The sequence below is a fragment of the Oncorhynchus mykiss genome, chromosome 28 (genome assembly GCF_057628025.1).
Source record: "Oncorhynchus mykiss isolate SJ-2025 chromosome 28, ASM5762802v1, whole genome shotgun sequence".
Taxonomy (NCBI): domain Eukaryota; kingdom Metazoa; phylum Chordata; class Actinopteri; order Salmoniformes; family Salmonidae; genus Oncorhynchus; species Oncorhynchus mykiss.
Genome location: NC_143049.1, coordinates 20293162 through 20309240, shown reverse-complemented (window position 1 = coordinate 20309240; position 16079 = coordinate 20293162). Strand labels below are relative to the sequence as shown.

The window sequence follows — 16079 nt, the reverse complement described above, 5'->3', positions numbered from 1 at the left end:
ATTCATTCAACCTTTATTTAACTAGGCAAGTCAGTTAAGAACAAATTCTTATTTACAATGACGGCCTACCAAAAGGCAAAAGGCCTAGGGGCTGGGATTAAAAATAAAAATATAGGACAAAATACACATCACAACAAGAGAGACAACACAACACAACATAAAGAGAGACCTAAGACAACAACATAGCATGGCAGTAACCCATGACAATACAGCATGGTAGCAACACAACATGACAACAACATGGTAGCAACACAACATGGCAGCAGCACAAAACAAGGTACAAACATTATTGGGCACAGACAACAGCACAAAGGGCAAGAAGGTAGAGACAACTGTCAGCAAGAGTGCGCAGTGGGAGAGGATTCATAAAACCGTCTCAGGTCGTTTTTCTTTGTGTGGCCACTGCTCATGCTTTCGAAATGTTGGTGCCCGGAGAAGACATATTTCCTAGGTGAAAATTATGATTATGAGATGGAGTTATGTTGGGATGCCACTGCGCTGCAAGCAAAGTTGGGAGAAGAGGAATATTGGGACAGGGTCACTAAAAGGTTGATTTTTGAGGATTAATCAAGGGGGGAAATGAGGTCAAAGAGAATGAGGAAAGCAGAGGTTGGATTTGAGGAATATGGCAATTAAAAAGGGAGATGGGGTGTTGAAGAAGATTAGTGTCAAGTGCAAACAGAGTGAGCTGTGTTCCAGACCGAGCTCTAGAGGTGAAATGGAAGTGAATGAGCGTGAGTTAAGTAAGGTGGGAGGTGTGGTAAAGCTCTGGCATCAGTGGACATGTTAAAAATCTGGTCTAGTAGGAGTAACATTTTTGGAGAAAGTGGATCCTTGGCATTTGGCAGATTCATATGTGGTTTCAGGGTGGGTGAGAAAGGAGTTGGGTGCAGATGAGTCAGTGAAAGTAACCTGTAGTGGACTTGTGAAAATTGTGTGGTTACCACAGAAATGGAACGCAAATCACAGAAAATATATGTTGTGGTGGCAGCTGCAGAGAAGTATTTGGGTATACGAGATTTGACTTCAGAAGAGTTATAGTGTGTGTTGAGTGGTGGTATTCCATCCTCCCAGGCCGTTGGCATGGTGCAGGAGTAGATGGGGCAAAGTAGTGGAATGGGATAGAGGGCTTTTAATCAGTGTCGGGTTTGTTAGAGGTTTATTTTTATTTAAATTGTTATTTTTTATATATTTATATTATGTGTGTGTATATATATATATATATATATATATATATATATATATATATATATGTGTGTGTGTGTTTGGATGCCAACCGCCGTTAAACTCCAAGAAGAAGAAAATAAGAATCATGCGCAGTGCCTTGTGCAAGTTGACCCTCGTGAACAAGCATGAGTACTCGCAACAAAGTAGCAACTAGCAATAATTAGCTGCACAATAGGCTATCAAAGTCAATTTTGTTGTCTCATCTTTCCTCGAAATTATCATGATCAGTAAATCTTTCTGAAGGCATATTTCTTTTGTTGCTTACCATGAATATCTTTGTTGAATTCTGCTTGGTGTCGTGCAAAGTTCTCTGGACTTTTGTGTTGGCTGGAACGAGATGGCTCGTGCGTCCAAAAGAGAAGAATGTAATGGGTCAGGTTTGTGTGATCACTGGGGCAGGAAGCGGTCTTGGAAGACACTTTGCCAAGGAGTTTGCCCGAAGAGGTGCTACGGTTATTCTTTGGGACATCAATTGGGAAAGTAACGAAGAGACTGCTGAGATGGTGCGACAAATCTACAGCGACTTTACCAATAGGAACCCCGAAGGTTGGCAAACTGCTGCTTTATTCAATTATACTACTTTACTTTAAAAGGGGAAATCATGAGTTGCTACATCAATGTTTGGACTTATAAATGAATATGTACCCATTGAATAATATAACTTGTAAATGACATGCTTAATGGGCTTAGTTTAACTGTTGTCATCATCCCAAAGGTAAATGTAAAGTAACACTGTAGAGAATCAAAACATGGTTAAAACTATAATTTTGATATCGTGGATGGTCCTTGCATTCCTAGCTCAATGAATTTGAGTGATTACATTTATCCAGCCCCATCCTTCAGCTTTTTACTGAAACCGATAAATTGCCCTTTTAAAGGTGCAATCCAGTATTTATAGCGTTGGTCTTTTCAATGTAGAACTCTTGATAAAAAGAAGAGAAGCTATACTATGAGATACTATGATTTACATTACAACCCCAAAACTAGGACATAATCCATTCGTGTTGTCATAGGACACTTAGGTAGGCCTGCACTATTTAGTTTCAAATTATATGATGGTCAAATATGTATCTCTATTCTAATTACTTTAACCCTAAAGATTGAGGGATATCACAAAATAAAGTGCTGTTTGTGTTTGCAAATGTTACGGAATGCACCTTGAAATATTGTTCCACTAAACCAGACGAGGACCATCTCCCCTGCTCTACAGGTTCAGTGGATGGTGAGGAGGGAGATGTATCTCAGATTCAGCCCCAGGTCTACACTTATCTGTGTGATGTAAGCAAGAGAGAGGAGGTGTACTTGACCGCAGATAAGGTGCAACGTGAAGTGGGCAACATTGATATCCTGATCAACAATGCCGGGGTGGTCTCAGGACGTCACCTGCTGGAGTGTCCAGATGAACTCCTAGAGCGCACCATGATGGTCAACTGCCATGCTCACTTTTGGGTCAGTTGCATTGCACTCAATCTGTTCACTTAGTTTCACATGGACTAGTCCAGTGACAATGAAGTGTATTTCCAAAGGTAGATGGAATAAACCTATATGAAAATCTGCTTAGGACAAATTCTTACACCATAATATCAATTGTCACTTGCCATGCAACGTTTATATTCTTACCGTCAGAATTCTTTTGGCATGTTTTTCAAATTCAGACTACCAAGGCTTTTGTTCCCAAGATGCTCGAGCTGAACCATGGGCACATCGTGACGGTAGCCAGCTCCCTGGGTCTGTTCACCACTGCTGGTGTTGAGGTTAGCAGCATATTCTCCACTGATAAAGCTACCGTATACTTTCGTACAGTGTACCCGAGTCTTTATCTGAAAACTCCGGTCAAACCATTATCTATCATAAATTTTGTCTTTTACCAGGACTACTGTGCCAGCAAGTTTGGTGCTATAGGTTTTCATGAGTCCCTCAGCCACGAGCTGAAAGCTGCTGAGAAAGACGGGATAAAAATGACGCTGGTCTGTCCTTTCTTAGTTGATACTGACATGTTCAAAGGGTGTAAAATCAGGTTGGTAAAGTGTTACATTTAACAAGTGTATTAAAATCTGAACACAATGCTCATTTCTTCTTGGCATCATCAAATGTGAACTGATGCAAAGACACTACAAACGAATTGATGACTACTTCTGTCCCATCAGGAAAGAGATTGCCCCACTCTTCCCTCCGTTGAAGCCAGAGCAGTGTGTGCAACAGGCAATGAGGGCTATCCTAACAGACCAGCCCATGATCTGTACGCCTCGGATTATGTACATGGTTAGTTTCATGAAGACGTAAGTATTACACAACATGAATATTGAGATACCCAGCTTTTGTCAAACAGCTCTTTTAGGTGAACTTAATGACATTCTTAAATATTCTCTGATTCTTCCCCTCTTGCCACCATCAAATGTATATCATGGGAGCCATAGCTTTATGCGCTTACTGATCATTTATTCATTTCTGTATCCCTGGCTATTTCAGTGTCTTGCCCTTTGACGCCATCGTTTGCATGTACCAGTTTCTTGGAGCAGACAAATGCATGTACCCGTTCCTGGCTCACCGGAAGGAATCCATGAACAACAATGAATCCAAGCTGCCTGCCATCATGCAGTTGCCACTGAAGAAAAAATAATGTTACATATACCCTTTGAAACTCAGATTTATCAGATGGAGAGGTTTCCCACATTGTCCCTCTGGAACAAACTACATATGCTGTGTACTTTATTAAGGGTTCACATTGGTTCTTTTGGTTTCTTTAAACCAGTTTTTGTATTTGTTTTAAACATATTAATTGATAGTAAATGTGTAAATGTCATTGTTTTGTAGACACTCACTGTGTATCCCTATCCCGCGCTTTGTTCCATGGTGGCCGGCTTGATCATTCCTCACGCAGTGCCTTATTCTGGTTGCCTTTGAGTCATTAAATTGTTTTTTGTATTTTGCATTGTATAAATGAGTTTTGTGTAGAATGTCTTCATTTAGAAAACAGATTTTTGGGAAAGAGTCCTTTCACTCGAAGTGCCACATGTTTTTGAATGTGGACACTCCCTAGAATGCTGCCCCTGTGTGCATAACTTGTGTGTTAATTTCTGGGGATCCTTCCAGGCTACGACATAGCTGAAAGCAATTTATCTGTTTGGGATACAAAAGAGAAAACAAAAGCTAAGCAATTAACAATGAGATACTCATCTGCAGACATGTGCAGTATGTGACAGCACTGTCACTAACCTGAACAGAATAACTATTTCTATAATTACCATTTCAAGACTTCACAAAACTATAGACAGAGGACTGGATCTACCGTGGCAGTCATTCACCTATTTTTCAAGTCTTTTTGTTTTTTCAGAACTGGAGATGAGACCCTGTATTTGTTATTGTACTATGTCCTAACTGTACATGGAAATATCATGTGCAACTGATTCTGTACTTGGAACTCCAGTGAGATGAACCACTGCAGTTTTCTCATTTGGATTGTCCTAACAAGTCAACAAAAACAACTTGACTGAGGTTGTATTCATCAGAGAAAGCCTAAGGACATGTTGCAGCTCTGAGTATCAGTAGGAAGATTAAGTAACTGGGAACCAATTTTATAAGTGAGCTGTGCAATTGAATCAGATAACCTTTCAATATTAAACAATATAGTTAATCAAATATTGCAGCTTATAAATAGCCTGCATATTTGATGCTGAAGATTGAGGATCAATTATCTCATTTTATTTTTGACATTTGTGATCTTGTACATATATCTAACAAGGAATTGTATTGTGATATTAGAAATCCTGTGTGTACCTTGGCACAGAAGGGAGAGGCTGTAGAGAGAAATTGTAATGTCATCTTTTTGTAGGCACTAACTCCGCCATGGTTTGTTGGATAAAGCCTATGAAGAAAATGAATGGTGTTTTTGGAGAAATGCTGAAAATAAGGTCTGTGGTTAACACAGGCTTAAGAGATCTTATACGTTTTGTTCGATGAGATAATCTTCATCAGCTAACTTGACTTTTTGTGAAGAATTTATGTATTAATAAAAAACAAATCACAGGGCTTCACAATTCATAAAAGGTCATGCTTACTGACTGCAATTATCTCATAGAACAAAATGTATAAGATCTCCTAAACCTGTGTTTATCTCAGACCTTATTTTCTGCATTTATTCCAAAACCCTATTTGTTGTCCCAATGAGCCCTTTACAGCTACTGTAGCTAGTTCCTGATTGTGGCTAGAAACTCGTCTGCCAAAGTTGGGACTTTTTTTTTAATGCAGACGTTAATGCCGTAGTTGTACATTTTCGGTGAAAATCACTAGCCAACAATACATATGCAGAAGAGGCAGACTCGATGCTGCAGGACTCTTTTGAGAATACTGATATGTTAAAAGATTCATCCACCCAGTACTCATTCATCAACATTGAGGAATATGCATCATCAGCCACAATGTTAATCTGGACATACCCCAAACAAAAACCCTGGATGAACAGCGATATCCGTACTATGCTGAGAGCCCACACTGCAGCATTCAAGGGTAGCAGAACGAACCCCAATGGCTCGGTGGCACGCTACATGTTCAAGGCAAGCAGGTACGAGCTCCATTAGGGATGTAAAAACAATACAAACTCAAACTTTAATTGAATTCAACAACTCAGACACGCAATGCATGTGGCACAGACTACAAACTATCACGGACTACAAAAGCAAATCCAGCTGTGTGGTGCCCACTGAAGCCTTCCTCCCAGACGAGTTTAACACATTCTATGCTCGTTTCGAGGCAGACAATACAGAGCCATCCAGGAAGACATTCGCTGCTCCGAACGACCAGGTACTTACGCTCTCCGAGGATGGTGTGAGGAAAACTCTTAAAAGAGTGAATACTCACAAAGATGATGACCCAGATGGCATCCCTGGCCATTTCCTCAGTGTGCCCTGACCAGCTGGCTGGTGTCTTCTTTGATATCTTCAACCTGTCCCAGGCTATAGTCCCTACCTGCTTCAAGGAGACCACCATTGTCCTAGTGTCCAAGAAAAACAAGGTGTCTTCCCAAATGACTATCGCCCCGTTCACACTCACCCTGGTCATTATGAAAGGTTGGCCATCAAGACCAGCATGCCAGGAACACTGGACCCACTTCAATTTGCCTACTGCTCCAAAAGATCCAAGGAAGATGACATTTACATCGCTATTCACACTGTCGTGACACATTTGGCCAAGTGGAACACCAATGTAAGAATTATGTTAATTGACTATAGTTCAGCATTCAGTTCGCACCCTCCCTCTCAAACTGAACAAGACATCAGTAGGCCTAGTTCGCATACATAGATATTGCCTTTTTAATTTTTTTTTTACAAATAAACAATTATTTTCAGAAGAAACCTTTGACTCGCCTTCTGAAGTGCCACTGTACACAGCACAGCCATTGGTTAGGAAGCACAAAAGGCTTTAGGCCTACATCAGCAAGAGCAGGGCAGGCCAGGGCCCAGGATTGGGATGGCCTATCCATTGCAGTGTGTAATACAGTATAGCCTAGTTTTACACCATCCCAGCAGCGCAACAACGGGAAGGAAGCACATTTTTTTCTTCTAAATATAACTTTGCCCTGTGCTTATCTGAGCATGGTCTTCGTATAGCCTCGGACAATTTTTTGTTATTTCCTTTTGTTGTTGCATTGTCGAGAAGGAACCTCTAACTAAGCATTTTGTTGGACGGTGTATACCATGTGTGTGACTAATAAAACTTAACTTGAAACTTGGCCACATTATCTACCGCCTGCGACATGTGATAGTCTACAGTTTACCGTATACTTCCCAGTCAAAACATTTTGGGCATATATTATGATTCAAAATTCAAAAGGCAACCCTGCAGCAAACGCACACATTTACACACACCAGCTGATTAAGGGACTGCTGAGTGCAAATTTGTTTCTCTTGCATTGTTTGCTCTTTTCCATATTATGTCTATCTCTGATAAGCTACGCAGGAAAGGGATGAAAATAGCCCTTATTCATAGAAATAGCCTTAGAAATAAGGTTCATGAAATAAAGAACTTGCTAACATCAAATAACATTCATATACAGTGCCTTGCAAAAGTATTCATGCCCCTTGGCATTTTTCCTATTTTGTTGCATTACAACCTCTAATTTAAATTGATTTTTATTTGGATTTCATGTAATGGACATACACAAAATAGTTCATATTGGTGAAGTGAAATTAAAAATGAACTTGCTTTTAAAAATAAAAAAATTAGAAAACGGAAAAGTGGTGCGTGCATATGTATTCACCCCCTTTGCTATGAATCCCCTAAATAAGATCTGGTACAACTAATTACATGTTAACATTAGAAGCCTACTCCCTAAATTTGTTTTACTCACTGCTTTAGCACACTCTGCTAACCTGGATGTCTTAGCCATGTCTGAATCCTGGCTTAGGAAAACCACCAAAAACCTTGAAATCTCCATTGCTAACTATAACATTTTCCGCCAATATAGAACTGCCAAAGGGGGAGGTGTTGCAATCTACTGCAAAGATAGTAATATAGAACTCTGCAGGCTATCCAAGTCTGTACCCAAACAACTTGATCTTCTACTTCTAAAAATTCACCTTTCCAGAAACAAGTCTCTCACTGTTGCCTCCCTCTTCCCCCAGCTGTGCCCTCGATACCATATGTGAATTGATTGCCCCCCAACTAATCTTATGAGCTTGTGCTACTAGGTGACCTAAACTGGGACATGTTTAACACCCCGGCCATCCTACAATCCAAGATTGATGCCCTCAATCTCACACAAATTATCAATGAACCTACCAGGTACAACTCCAAATCCGTAAACACGGGCACCCTCATAGATGTCATCCTAACTAACTCGCCATCCAAATACACCTCTGCTGTTTTCAATAAAGATCTCAGCGATCACTGCCTCATTGCCTGCATCTGTAATGGGTCTGCGACCAAACGACCACCCCTCATCACTGTCAAACGCTCCCTAAAACACTTCTGCGAGCAGGCCTTTCTAATTGACCTGGCCGGGGTATTGACCTGGCCGGGGTATCCTGGAATGACATTGACCTCATCCCGTCAGTAGATGATGCCTGGCTATTCTTTAAAAGTGCCTTCCTCACCATCTTAAATAAGAATGCCCCATTCAAAAAATGTAGAACTAGGAATAGATATAGTCCTTGGTTCACTACAGACCTGTCTGCCCTTGACCAGCACAAAAACATCCAGTGGCGTTCTGCCTTAGTATCGAAAGGCCCCCGTGATATGCAACTTTTAAGGGAAGTTAGGAACAAATATACACAGGCAGTTAGGAAAGCTAAGGCTAGCTTTTTCAAACAGAAATTTGCATCCTGTAGTACTAACTCCAAAAAGTTCTGGGACACTGTAACGTCCATAGAGAATAAGAGCACCTCCTCCAGCTGCCCACTGCTCTGAGGCTAGGAAACACTGTCACCACCAATAAATCCACTATAATTGAGAATTTCAAAAAGCATTTCTCTACGGCTGGCCATGCTTTCCACCTGGCTACCCCTACCCAGCAACCCGCCAAAGCCCCCAGCATTTCTCCTTTATCCAAATCCAGATAGCTGATGTTCTGAAAGAGCTGCAAAATCTGGACCCCTACAAATCAGCCGGGCTAGACGGTCTGGACCCTCTTATCTGCCGAAATTGTTGCAACCCCTATTCACTAGCCTCTCTTTCGTATCGTCTGAGATTCCCAATGATTGGAAAGCTGCCGCGGTCACCCCCCTCTTCAAAGGGGTGACACTCTAGACCCAAACTGCTACAGACCTATATCTATCCTACCCTGTCTTTCTAAGGTCTTCGAAAGCCAAGTTAACAAACTGATTACTGACCATTTCGAATCCCACCGTACCTTCTCCACTATGCAATCTGGTTTCAGAGCTGGTCATGGGTGCACCTCAGCCACCCTCAAAGTCCTAAACGTCATCATAACCACCATCGATAAGAGACATTACTGTGCAGCCATATTCATCGACCTGGCCAAGGCTTTAGACTCGGTCAATCACCACATTCTAATTGGCAGACACGACAGCCTTGGTTTCTCAAATAATTGCCTTGCCTGGTTTACCAACTACTTCTCTGATAGAGTTCAGTGTGTCAAATCGTAGGGCCTGTTGTCCGGACCTCTGGCAGTCTCTATGAGGGTGGCACAGGCTTCAATCCTCGGGCTCTGTATACATCAATGATGTTCCTCTTACTGCTGGTGATTCTCTGGTACACCTCTACGCAGACGACACCATTCTGTATACTTCTGGCCCCTCTTTGGACACTGTGTTAACTAACCTCCAGACGAGCTTCAATGCCATACAATTCTCCTTCCGTGGCCTCCAACTGCTCTTAAAAGCAGGGAAAACTAAATGCATGCTATTCAACCAATCCCTGCCCGCACCTGCTCGCCCGTCCAGCATCACTACTCTGGACGGCTCTGACTTAGAATACGTGGACAACTACAAATACCTAGGTGTCTGGTTAGACTGTAAACTCTCCTTCCAGACTCACATTAAGCATCACCAATCCAAAATTAAATCTAGAATTGGCTTCCTATATCGCAACAAACATCCTTCACTCATGCTGCCAAACATACCCTCGTAAAACTGACCATCCTACCAATCCTTGAGTTTGGTGATGTCATCTATAAAATAGCCTCCAACACTCTACTCAACAAACTGGATGCAGTCTATCACAGTGCCATCCGTTTTGTCACCAAAGCCCCATACACTACCCACCATTGCGAAATGTACACTCTCGTTGGTTGGCCCTAACTTCATACTCGTCGCCAAACCCACTGGCTACAGGTTATCTACAAGTCTCTGCTAGGTAAAGCCCGCCTTACCTCAGCTCACCGGTCACCATAGCAGCACCCACTAGTAGCACGCGCTCCAGCAGGTATATCTCACTGGTCACCCCCAAAGCCAATTCCTCCTTTGGTCGTCTTTCCTTCCAGTTCTCTGCTGCCAATGACTGGAACGAATTGCAAAAATCTCTGAAGTTGGAGACTCATATCTTCCTCACTAGCTTTAAGCACCAGCTGTCAGAGCAGCTCACAGATCACTGCACCTGTACATAGCCCATCTGTAAACAGCCCATCTATCTACCTACCTCATCCCCATACAGTATTTATTTATGTATCTTGCTCCTTTGCACCCCAGTATCTCTACTTGCACATTCATTTTCTGCACATCTACCATTCCAGTGTTTAATTGCTATATTGTAATTACTTCGCCACCATGGCCTATTTATTTATTTCCTTAATTTACCTCATTTGCACTCACTGTACATAGACATTTTGTTTTATTTTCTTCTGCTGTATTACTGACTGTATGTTTGTTTTATTCCATGTGTAACTGTGTTGTTGTATGTGTCGAATTGCTACGCTTTATCTTGGCCAGGTCGCAGTTGCAAATGAGAACTTGTTCTCAACTAGCCTACCTGGTTAAATAATGGTAAAATAAAATAAATAAATAAATAAAATTACCTTCAGAAGTCACATCATTAGTTAAATAAAGTCAACCTGTGTGCAATCTAAGTCTCACATGATCTCAGAATACATATACAGTGGGGAGAACAAGTATTTGATAACCTGCAAAATCGGCAGTGTTTCCTACGTATGATCTCTGTAATTGCAAACAGGTTTCTGTACCAAATATTAAGTTCTGCTTTTCTGATGTATCAAATACTTATGTCATGCAATAAAATGCAAATGAATTACTTAAAAATCATACAATGTGATTTTCTGGATTTTTGTTTTAGATTCCGTCTCTCACAGTTGAAGTGTACCTATGATAAAAATTACAGACCTCTACATGCTAAGGAAAACCTGCAAAATTGGCAGTGTATCAAATACTTGTTCTCCCCACTGTACACTTGTTCTGAAAGGCCCCAGAGAGTCTGTAACACCACTAAGCAAGGGGCACCACCAAGCAAACGGCACCATGAAGACCAAGGAGCCTTCCAAACCGGTCAGGGACAAAGTTCTGGAGAAGTACAGATCAGGGTCGGGTTATAAAAAAATATCTGAAACTTTGAACATCCCACGGATGTATAATAATGGAGAGAATATGGCACCACAACAAACTTGCAAAGAGAGGGCCGCCCACCAAAATTCAGGGACCAGGCAAGGATGGCATTAAATCAGAGAGGCAACAAAGAGACCAAAGACAACCCTGAAGCTCCACAGCGGAGATTTGAGTATCTGTCCAAAGGACCACTTTCAGCCATACACTCCACAGAGCTGAGCTTTACAGAAGAGTGGCCAAAAAAAAAAGCCATTGCTTAAAGAGAAAAATAAGCAAACACGTTTGGTGTTCGCCAAAAGGCATGTGGGAGACTCCCCAAACATATGGAAGAAGGTACTCTTGTCAGATGAGACTAAAAGAATACCATCCCCACAGTGAAGCATGGTGGTGGCAGCATCATGCTGTGGGGATGTTTTTCATCGGCAGGGACTGAGAAACTGGTCAGAAGGAATGATGGATGAAACCTGTTTCAGTCTTCCAGAGATTTTAGACTGGGACAGAGGTTCACTTTCCAGCAGGACAATGACCCTAAGCATACTGGTAAAGCAACACTTGAGTGGTTTAAGGGGAAACATTTAAATGTTTTGGAATGGCCTAGTCAAAGCCCAGACCTCAATCCAATTGAGAATCTGTGGTATGACTTAAAGATTGCTGTACACCAGCGGAACCCATCCAACTTGAAGGAGCTGGAGCAATTTTGACTTGAAGAATGGGCAACAATCCCAGTGACTAGATGTGCCAAGCTGATAGAGACATACCCCAATAGTTATGCATGCTCAAGTTTTCAGTTTTTTTGTCTTATTTCTTGTTTTCTATATTTTGTATCTTCAAAGTGGTAGGCATGTTGTGTAAATCAAATTATACAAACCCCCCAAAAATGTATTTTAATTCCAAGTAATAAGGCAAAAACAAATTGGAAAAATGCCAAGGGGTGAATACTTTCGCAAGCCACTGTATTAGCCATTTCTGAGACTCACTTAGATTATTCATTTGATGATACATTAGTAGCAATACAAGGATATAACATCTATAGAAGAGAAAGGAATGCTTATGGGGGAGGTGTTGCTGTACAGCCAGAAGAGGACTGGCCGTCCCTCAGAGCCTGGTTCCTCTCTAGGTTTCTTCCTAGGTTCCTGCCTTTCTAGGGAGTTTTTCCTAGACACTGTGCTTCTACATTTGCTGTGTTTCTACATTTTTAGGCTGGATTTCTGTATGCACTTGTGACATTGGCTGATGTAAAAAGGGCTATATAAATACATTTGATTTGATTTAATTCAGAGCCATATCCCTGTAATGCTTAGAGAAGAACTTATGTCAATTGTTGTGGAAGTGTTGTGGTTGTCGGTTAACCTGGCACATCTAAAGCCTTTTCTACTTTCTTGGGGAAGTGAATATTGACTGGTTTTCATCAAGCTGTCCGCTCAAGAGGAAGCGTCTCACTGTAACCAGTGCCTGTAATCTGGTTCAGGTTATTAATCAACCTACCAGGGTGTTTAAAAACACTACAGGAACAAGATCATCCACGGCTTTACTAATACTGTATTTTTTTTTAAAGCTGTATCTGTACCCATTGAATGCAGTGATCACAATATAGTGGCTATATCCAAGACAGCCAAAGTTCCAAAAGCTGGGTCTAAAATAGTGTATAACAGATCATACAAAAGATTGTGTATGATGTTGAAAATATTTGTTGGTCTGATGTGATTAATAAGGAGCATCCAGACGCTGCACTTGTGAAATGTATTAAATTGCTTCTTCCAATTATTGTTAAACATGTACCAGGTAATAAACTGACTGTTAGAACTTTTAAGACCCCAGCGATTGATGAGGAATTTGAAAAACTGTATGGCTGAAAGAGATGGGGCAAAAGGAGTGGCTAATAGGTCTGGCTGCACAACTGACTGGCTGACTTAATGAAAATTGAGAAATGATGTGACTAAACTCAACAAAAAGAAGAAAAAACTGTATTATGAAGCCAAGATCAATGACATAAAGAATGATGGAAAAAATATTTGGAGTATTCAATTCAATTCCATCTTTCATCGAATCAGATGGCTTATTCATTACAAAACCATTTGATGTTGCCAAATATTTTAATGATTACTTCATTGGCAAAGTGGGCAAACTTAGGCAGGAAATGCCAACAACAAAGAGTGAGCCATGGTACTCATGCATAAAAAAACTAATAATGAAAGAAAACGTTGCAAGATTGAATTTTGTAAAGTTAGTGTGGGAGAGGTGGGAAAATTATTGTTATCGATCAATAATGACGAACCTCCTGACATTGACAACTTAGATTGAAAGCTACTGAGGATGGTAGCGGACTATAGCCATCTGTCAAATCTTTAGTCTGAGCCTAGAGGAAAGTCTTTGTTCTCAGGCTTGGAGGGAAGCCAAAGTCATTCCGCTACCCAAGAGTGGTAAAGCGGGCTTTACTGGTTCTAAACGCAGACATATCAGCTTGCTGCCAGCTCTTTGCAAACTGTTGGAAAAAAATGTGTTTGACCAAATACAATGCTACTTCTCGGTAAACAAATTAACAACAGGCTTTCATCAGGGCACTCAACATATACTGCAATGACACAAATGACTGATGATTGGTTGAAAGAAATGTAGAATTTGATAATAAATAGATTGTGGGACCTGTACTGTTAGAGTCAGTGCAGCCTTTGATATTGTTGACCATAACCTGTTGTTGAGTTTCAACCTCTGCCATATCATGGATTCAGAGATATCTATCTAATAGGTCTCAGAGGGTTTTCTTTAATGGAAGCTTCTCTAGTGTCAAACATGTCAAGTGTGGTGTACCACAGGGCAGCTCCTAGGCCTTCTACTCGTTTCTATTTTTATCAATGACCTGCCACTGGCATTAAACAAAGTATGTGTGTCCATGTATGCTGATGATTGAACCATATACAGTGCATTCGGAAAGTATTCAGACCCCTTGACTTTTTCTACATTTTGTTATGTTACAACCTTATTCTGAAATTTATAAAATTGTATTTTCCCCCTCAATCCACACACAATATCCCATAAATACCAAGCAAAAACTGTGTTTCAGAAAATGTTTCAAATGTATAAAAAATAAATATCATATTTACATAAGTATTCAGACCCTATACTCAGTACTTTGTTGAAGCACCTTTGGCAACGATTACAGTCTTGAGTCTTCTTGGGTATGACACTACATGCTTGGCACACTTGTATTTGGCTAGTTTCTCATATTCTTCTCTGCAGATCCTCTCAAGCTCAGGTTGGATGGGGAGTGTCGTTGCACAGCCATTTTCAGGTCTCTCCGGAGATGTTAGATCGATTTCAAGTCAGGGCTCTGGCTGGGCCACTCAAGGACATTCAGAGACTTCTCCCGAAGCGACTCCTGTGTTGTCTTGGCTGTGTACTTAGGGTTTTTGTCCTGTTGGAAGGTGAAACTTCGCTCCAGTCTGAGGTCCTGAGCACTCTGGAGAAGGTTTTTATCAAGGATCAGTGTGTACTTTGCTCCTTTCATCTTTCCCTTGATCCTGAATTAGTCTCCTAGTCAGTCCCTGCCGCTGAAAAACATCCCCACAGCATGATGCTGCCACCACCATGCTTCACCGTAGGGATGGTGCCAAGTTTCCTCCAGATGTGACACTTGGCATTCAGGCCAAAGAGTTCAATCTTGGTTTCATCAGACCAGAGAATCTTGTTTCTCATGGTCTGGGAGTCATTTAGGTGCCTTTGGGCAAACTCCAAGCCGGCTGTCATGTGCCTCTTGAGGTGTGGCTTCAGTCTGGCACTCTAGCATAAAGGCCTGATTGGAGGATTGCTGCAGAGATGGTTGTACTTCTGGAAGGTTCTGCCATCTCCACAGAGGAACTCTGGAGTCCTATCAGAGTGACCATCGGGTTCTTGGGTCACCTGTCTCGGAACTCTACGGACAATTCCTTTGACCTCATATCTTGGTTTCTGCTCTGACATGCACTGTCAACTGTGGGACCTTATATAGACAGGTGTGTGCCTTTCCAAATATTGTCAAATCAATTGAATTTACCACAGGTGGACTCCAATCAAGTTGTAGAAACATCTCAAGGATGTTCAATGGAAACAGGATGCACCTGAGCTCAATTTCATGTCTCATAGCAAAAGGTACGAATACTTACGTAAATAAGGTATCTGTATTTTATTTGTAATAAATTAGCAAAAATGTCATAACTGTTTTTGCTTTGTCATTATGAGGTATTGAGTGTAGATTGATGAGGGAAAATGACATGTACTCCTGCTCCCCCTGTCCGGCGCTCAACATCGCCAGATTATTAGGCACAACTGCCACCATCGTTACGTGCACCTGCGCCTCATGAGATTCACCTGGATTCCATCACCTTCCTGATTACCTACCCTATATCTGTCACTCCCCTTGGTTCTTCCCTCAGGCATTATTGTTTCTGTTTCATGTATAACGCTATTCGTGTTTCTTGTTTGCTCCATGGTTTATTTATTATAACATTTTTACTACCTGTACTTGCTTCCTGACTCCCAGCCTATACATCACAGAAAACAATAATTCAATAAATTTTAGAATAAGGCTAAAGTCAAGGGGTCTGAATACTTTCCGAATGCACTGTATTAGCGATCGCACAATTTAATGTGCATCCCACCACCTACCGTGCGGGATGGAAACACGATTCCCAAAAAAATGGAACAAACTACCAAACTACCCCCCCCCCCCCAAAACAATAAACTAAACTAAACTAAACCAAACAAGAGAGTTGAAACGATGAGACAAGATCGTAACTACCAATTGCATATCACGAAAATGTGGAGAAAAAGGGGGTAAAATATATTTAAAAAATATATAACAATTCA

At 41.2% G+C, this 16079-nt stretch overlaps 1 protein-coding gene across 2 annotated transcripts; it reads left to right on the top strand.

Moving 5' to 3' along the window:
• Positions 1–1299: 1299 nt before the first annotated feature.
• LOC110508691 (retinol dehydrogenase 10-B) lies at positions 1300–4168 on the top strand. Of its 2 annotated transcripts, none has more exons than XM_021589411.3 (6): positions 1300–1773; positions 2438–2676; positions 2883–2981; positions 3099–3244; positions 3375–3506; positions 3697–4168. In XM_021589411.3, the coding sequence occupies exons 1-6, from the start codon at positions 1494–1496 to the stop codon at positions 3845–3847; spliced, it is 1047 nt and encodes a 348-aa protein (XP_021445086.2). In that variant the 5' UTR covers positions 1300–1493; the 3' UTR covers positions 3848–4168. The 2 variants fall into 2 exon arrangements, with proteins under 2 accessions (XP_021445086.2, XP_090081734.1); XM_090225608.1 differs by having other exon boundaries at positions 1303–1773; positions 3375–3489.
• The last annotated feature ends 11911 nt before the right edge of the window (positions 4169–16079 follow it).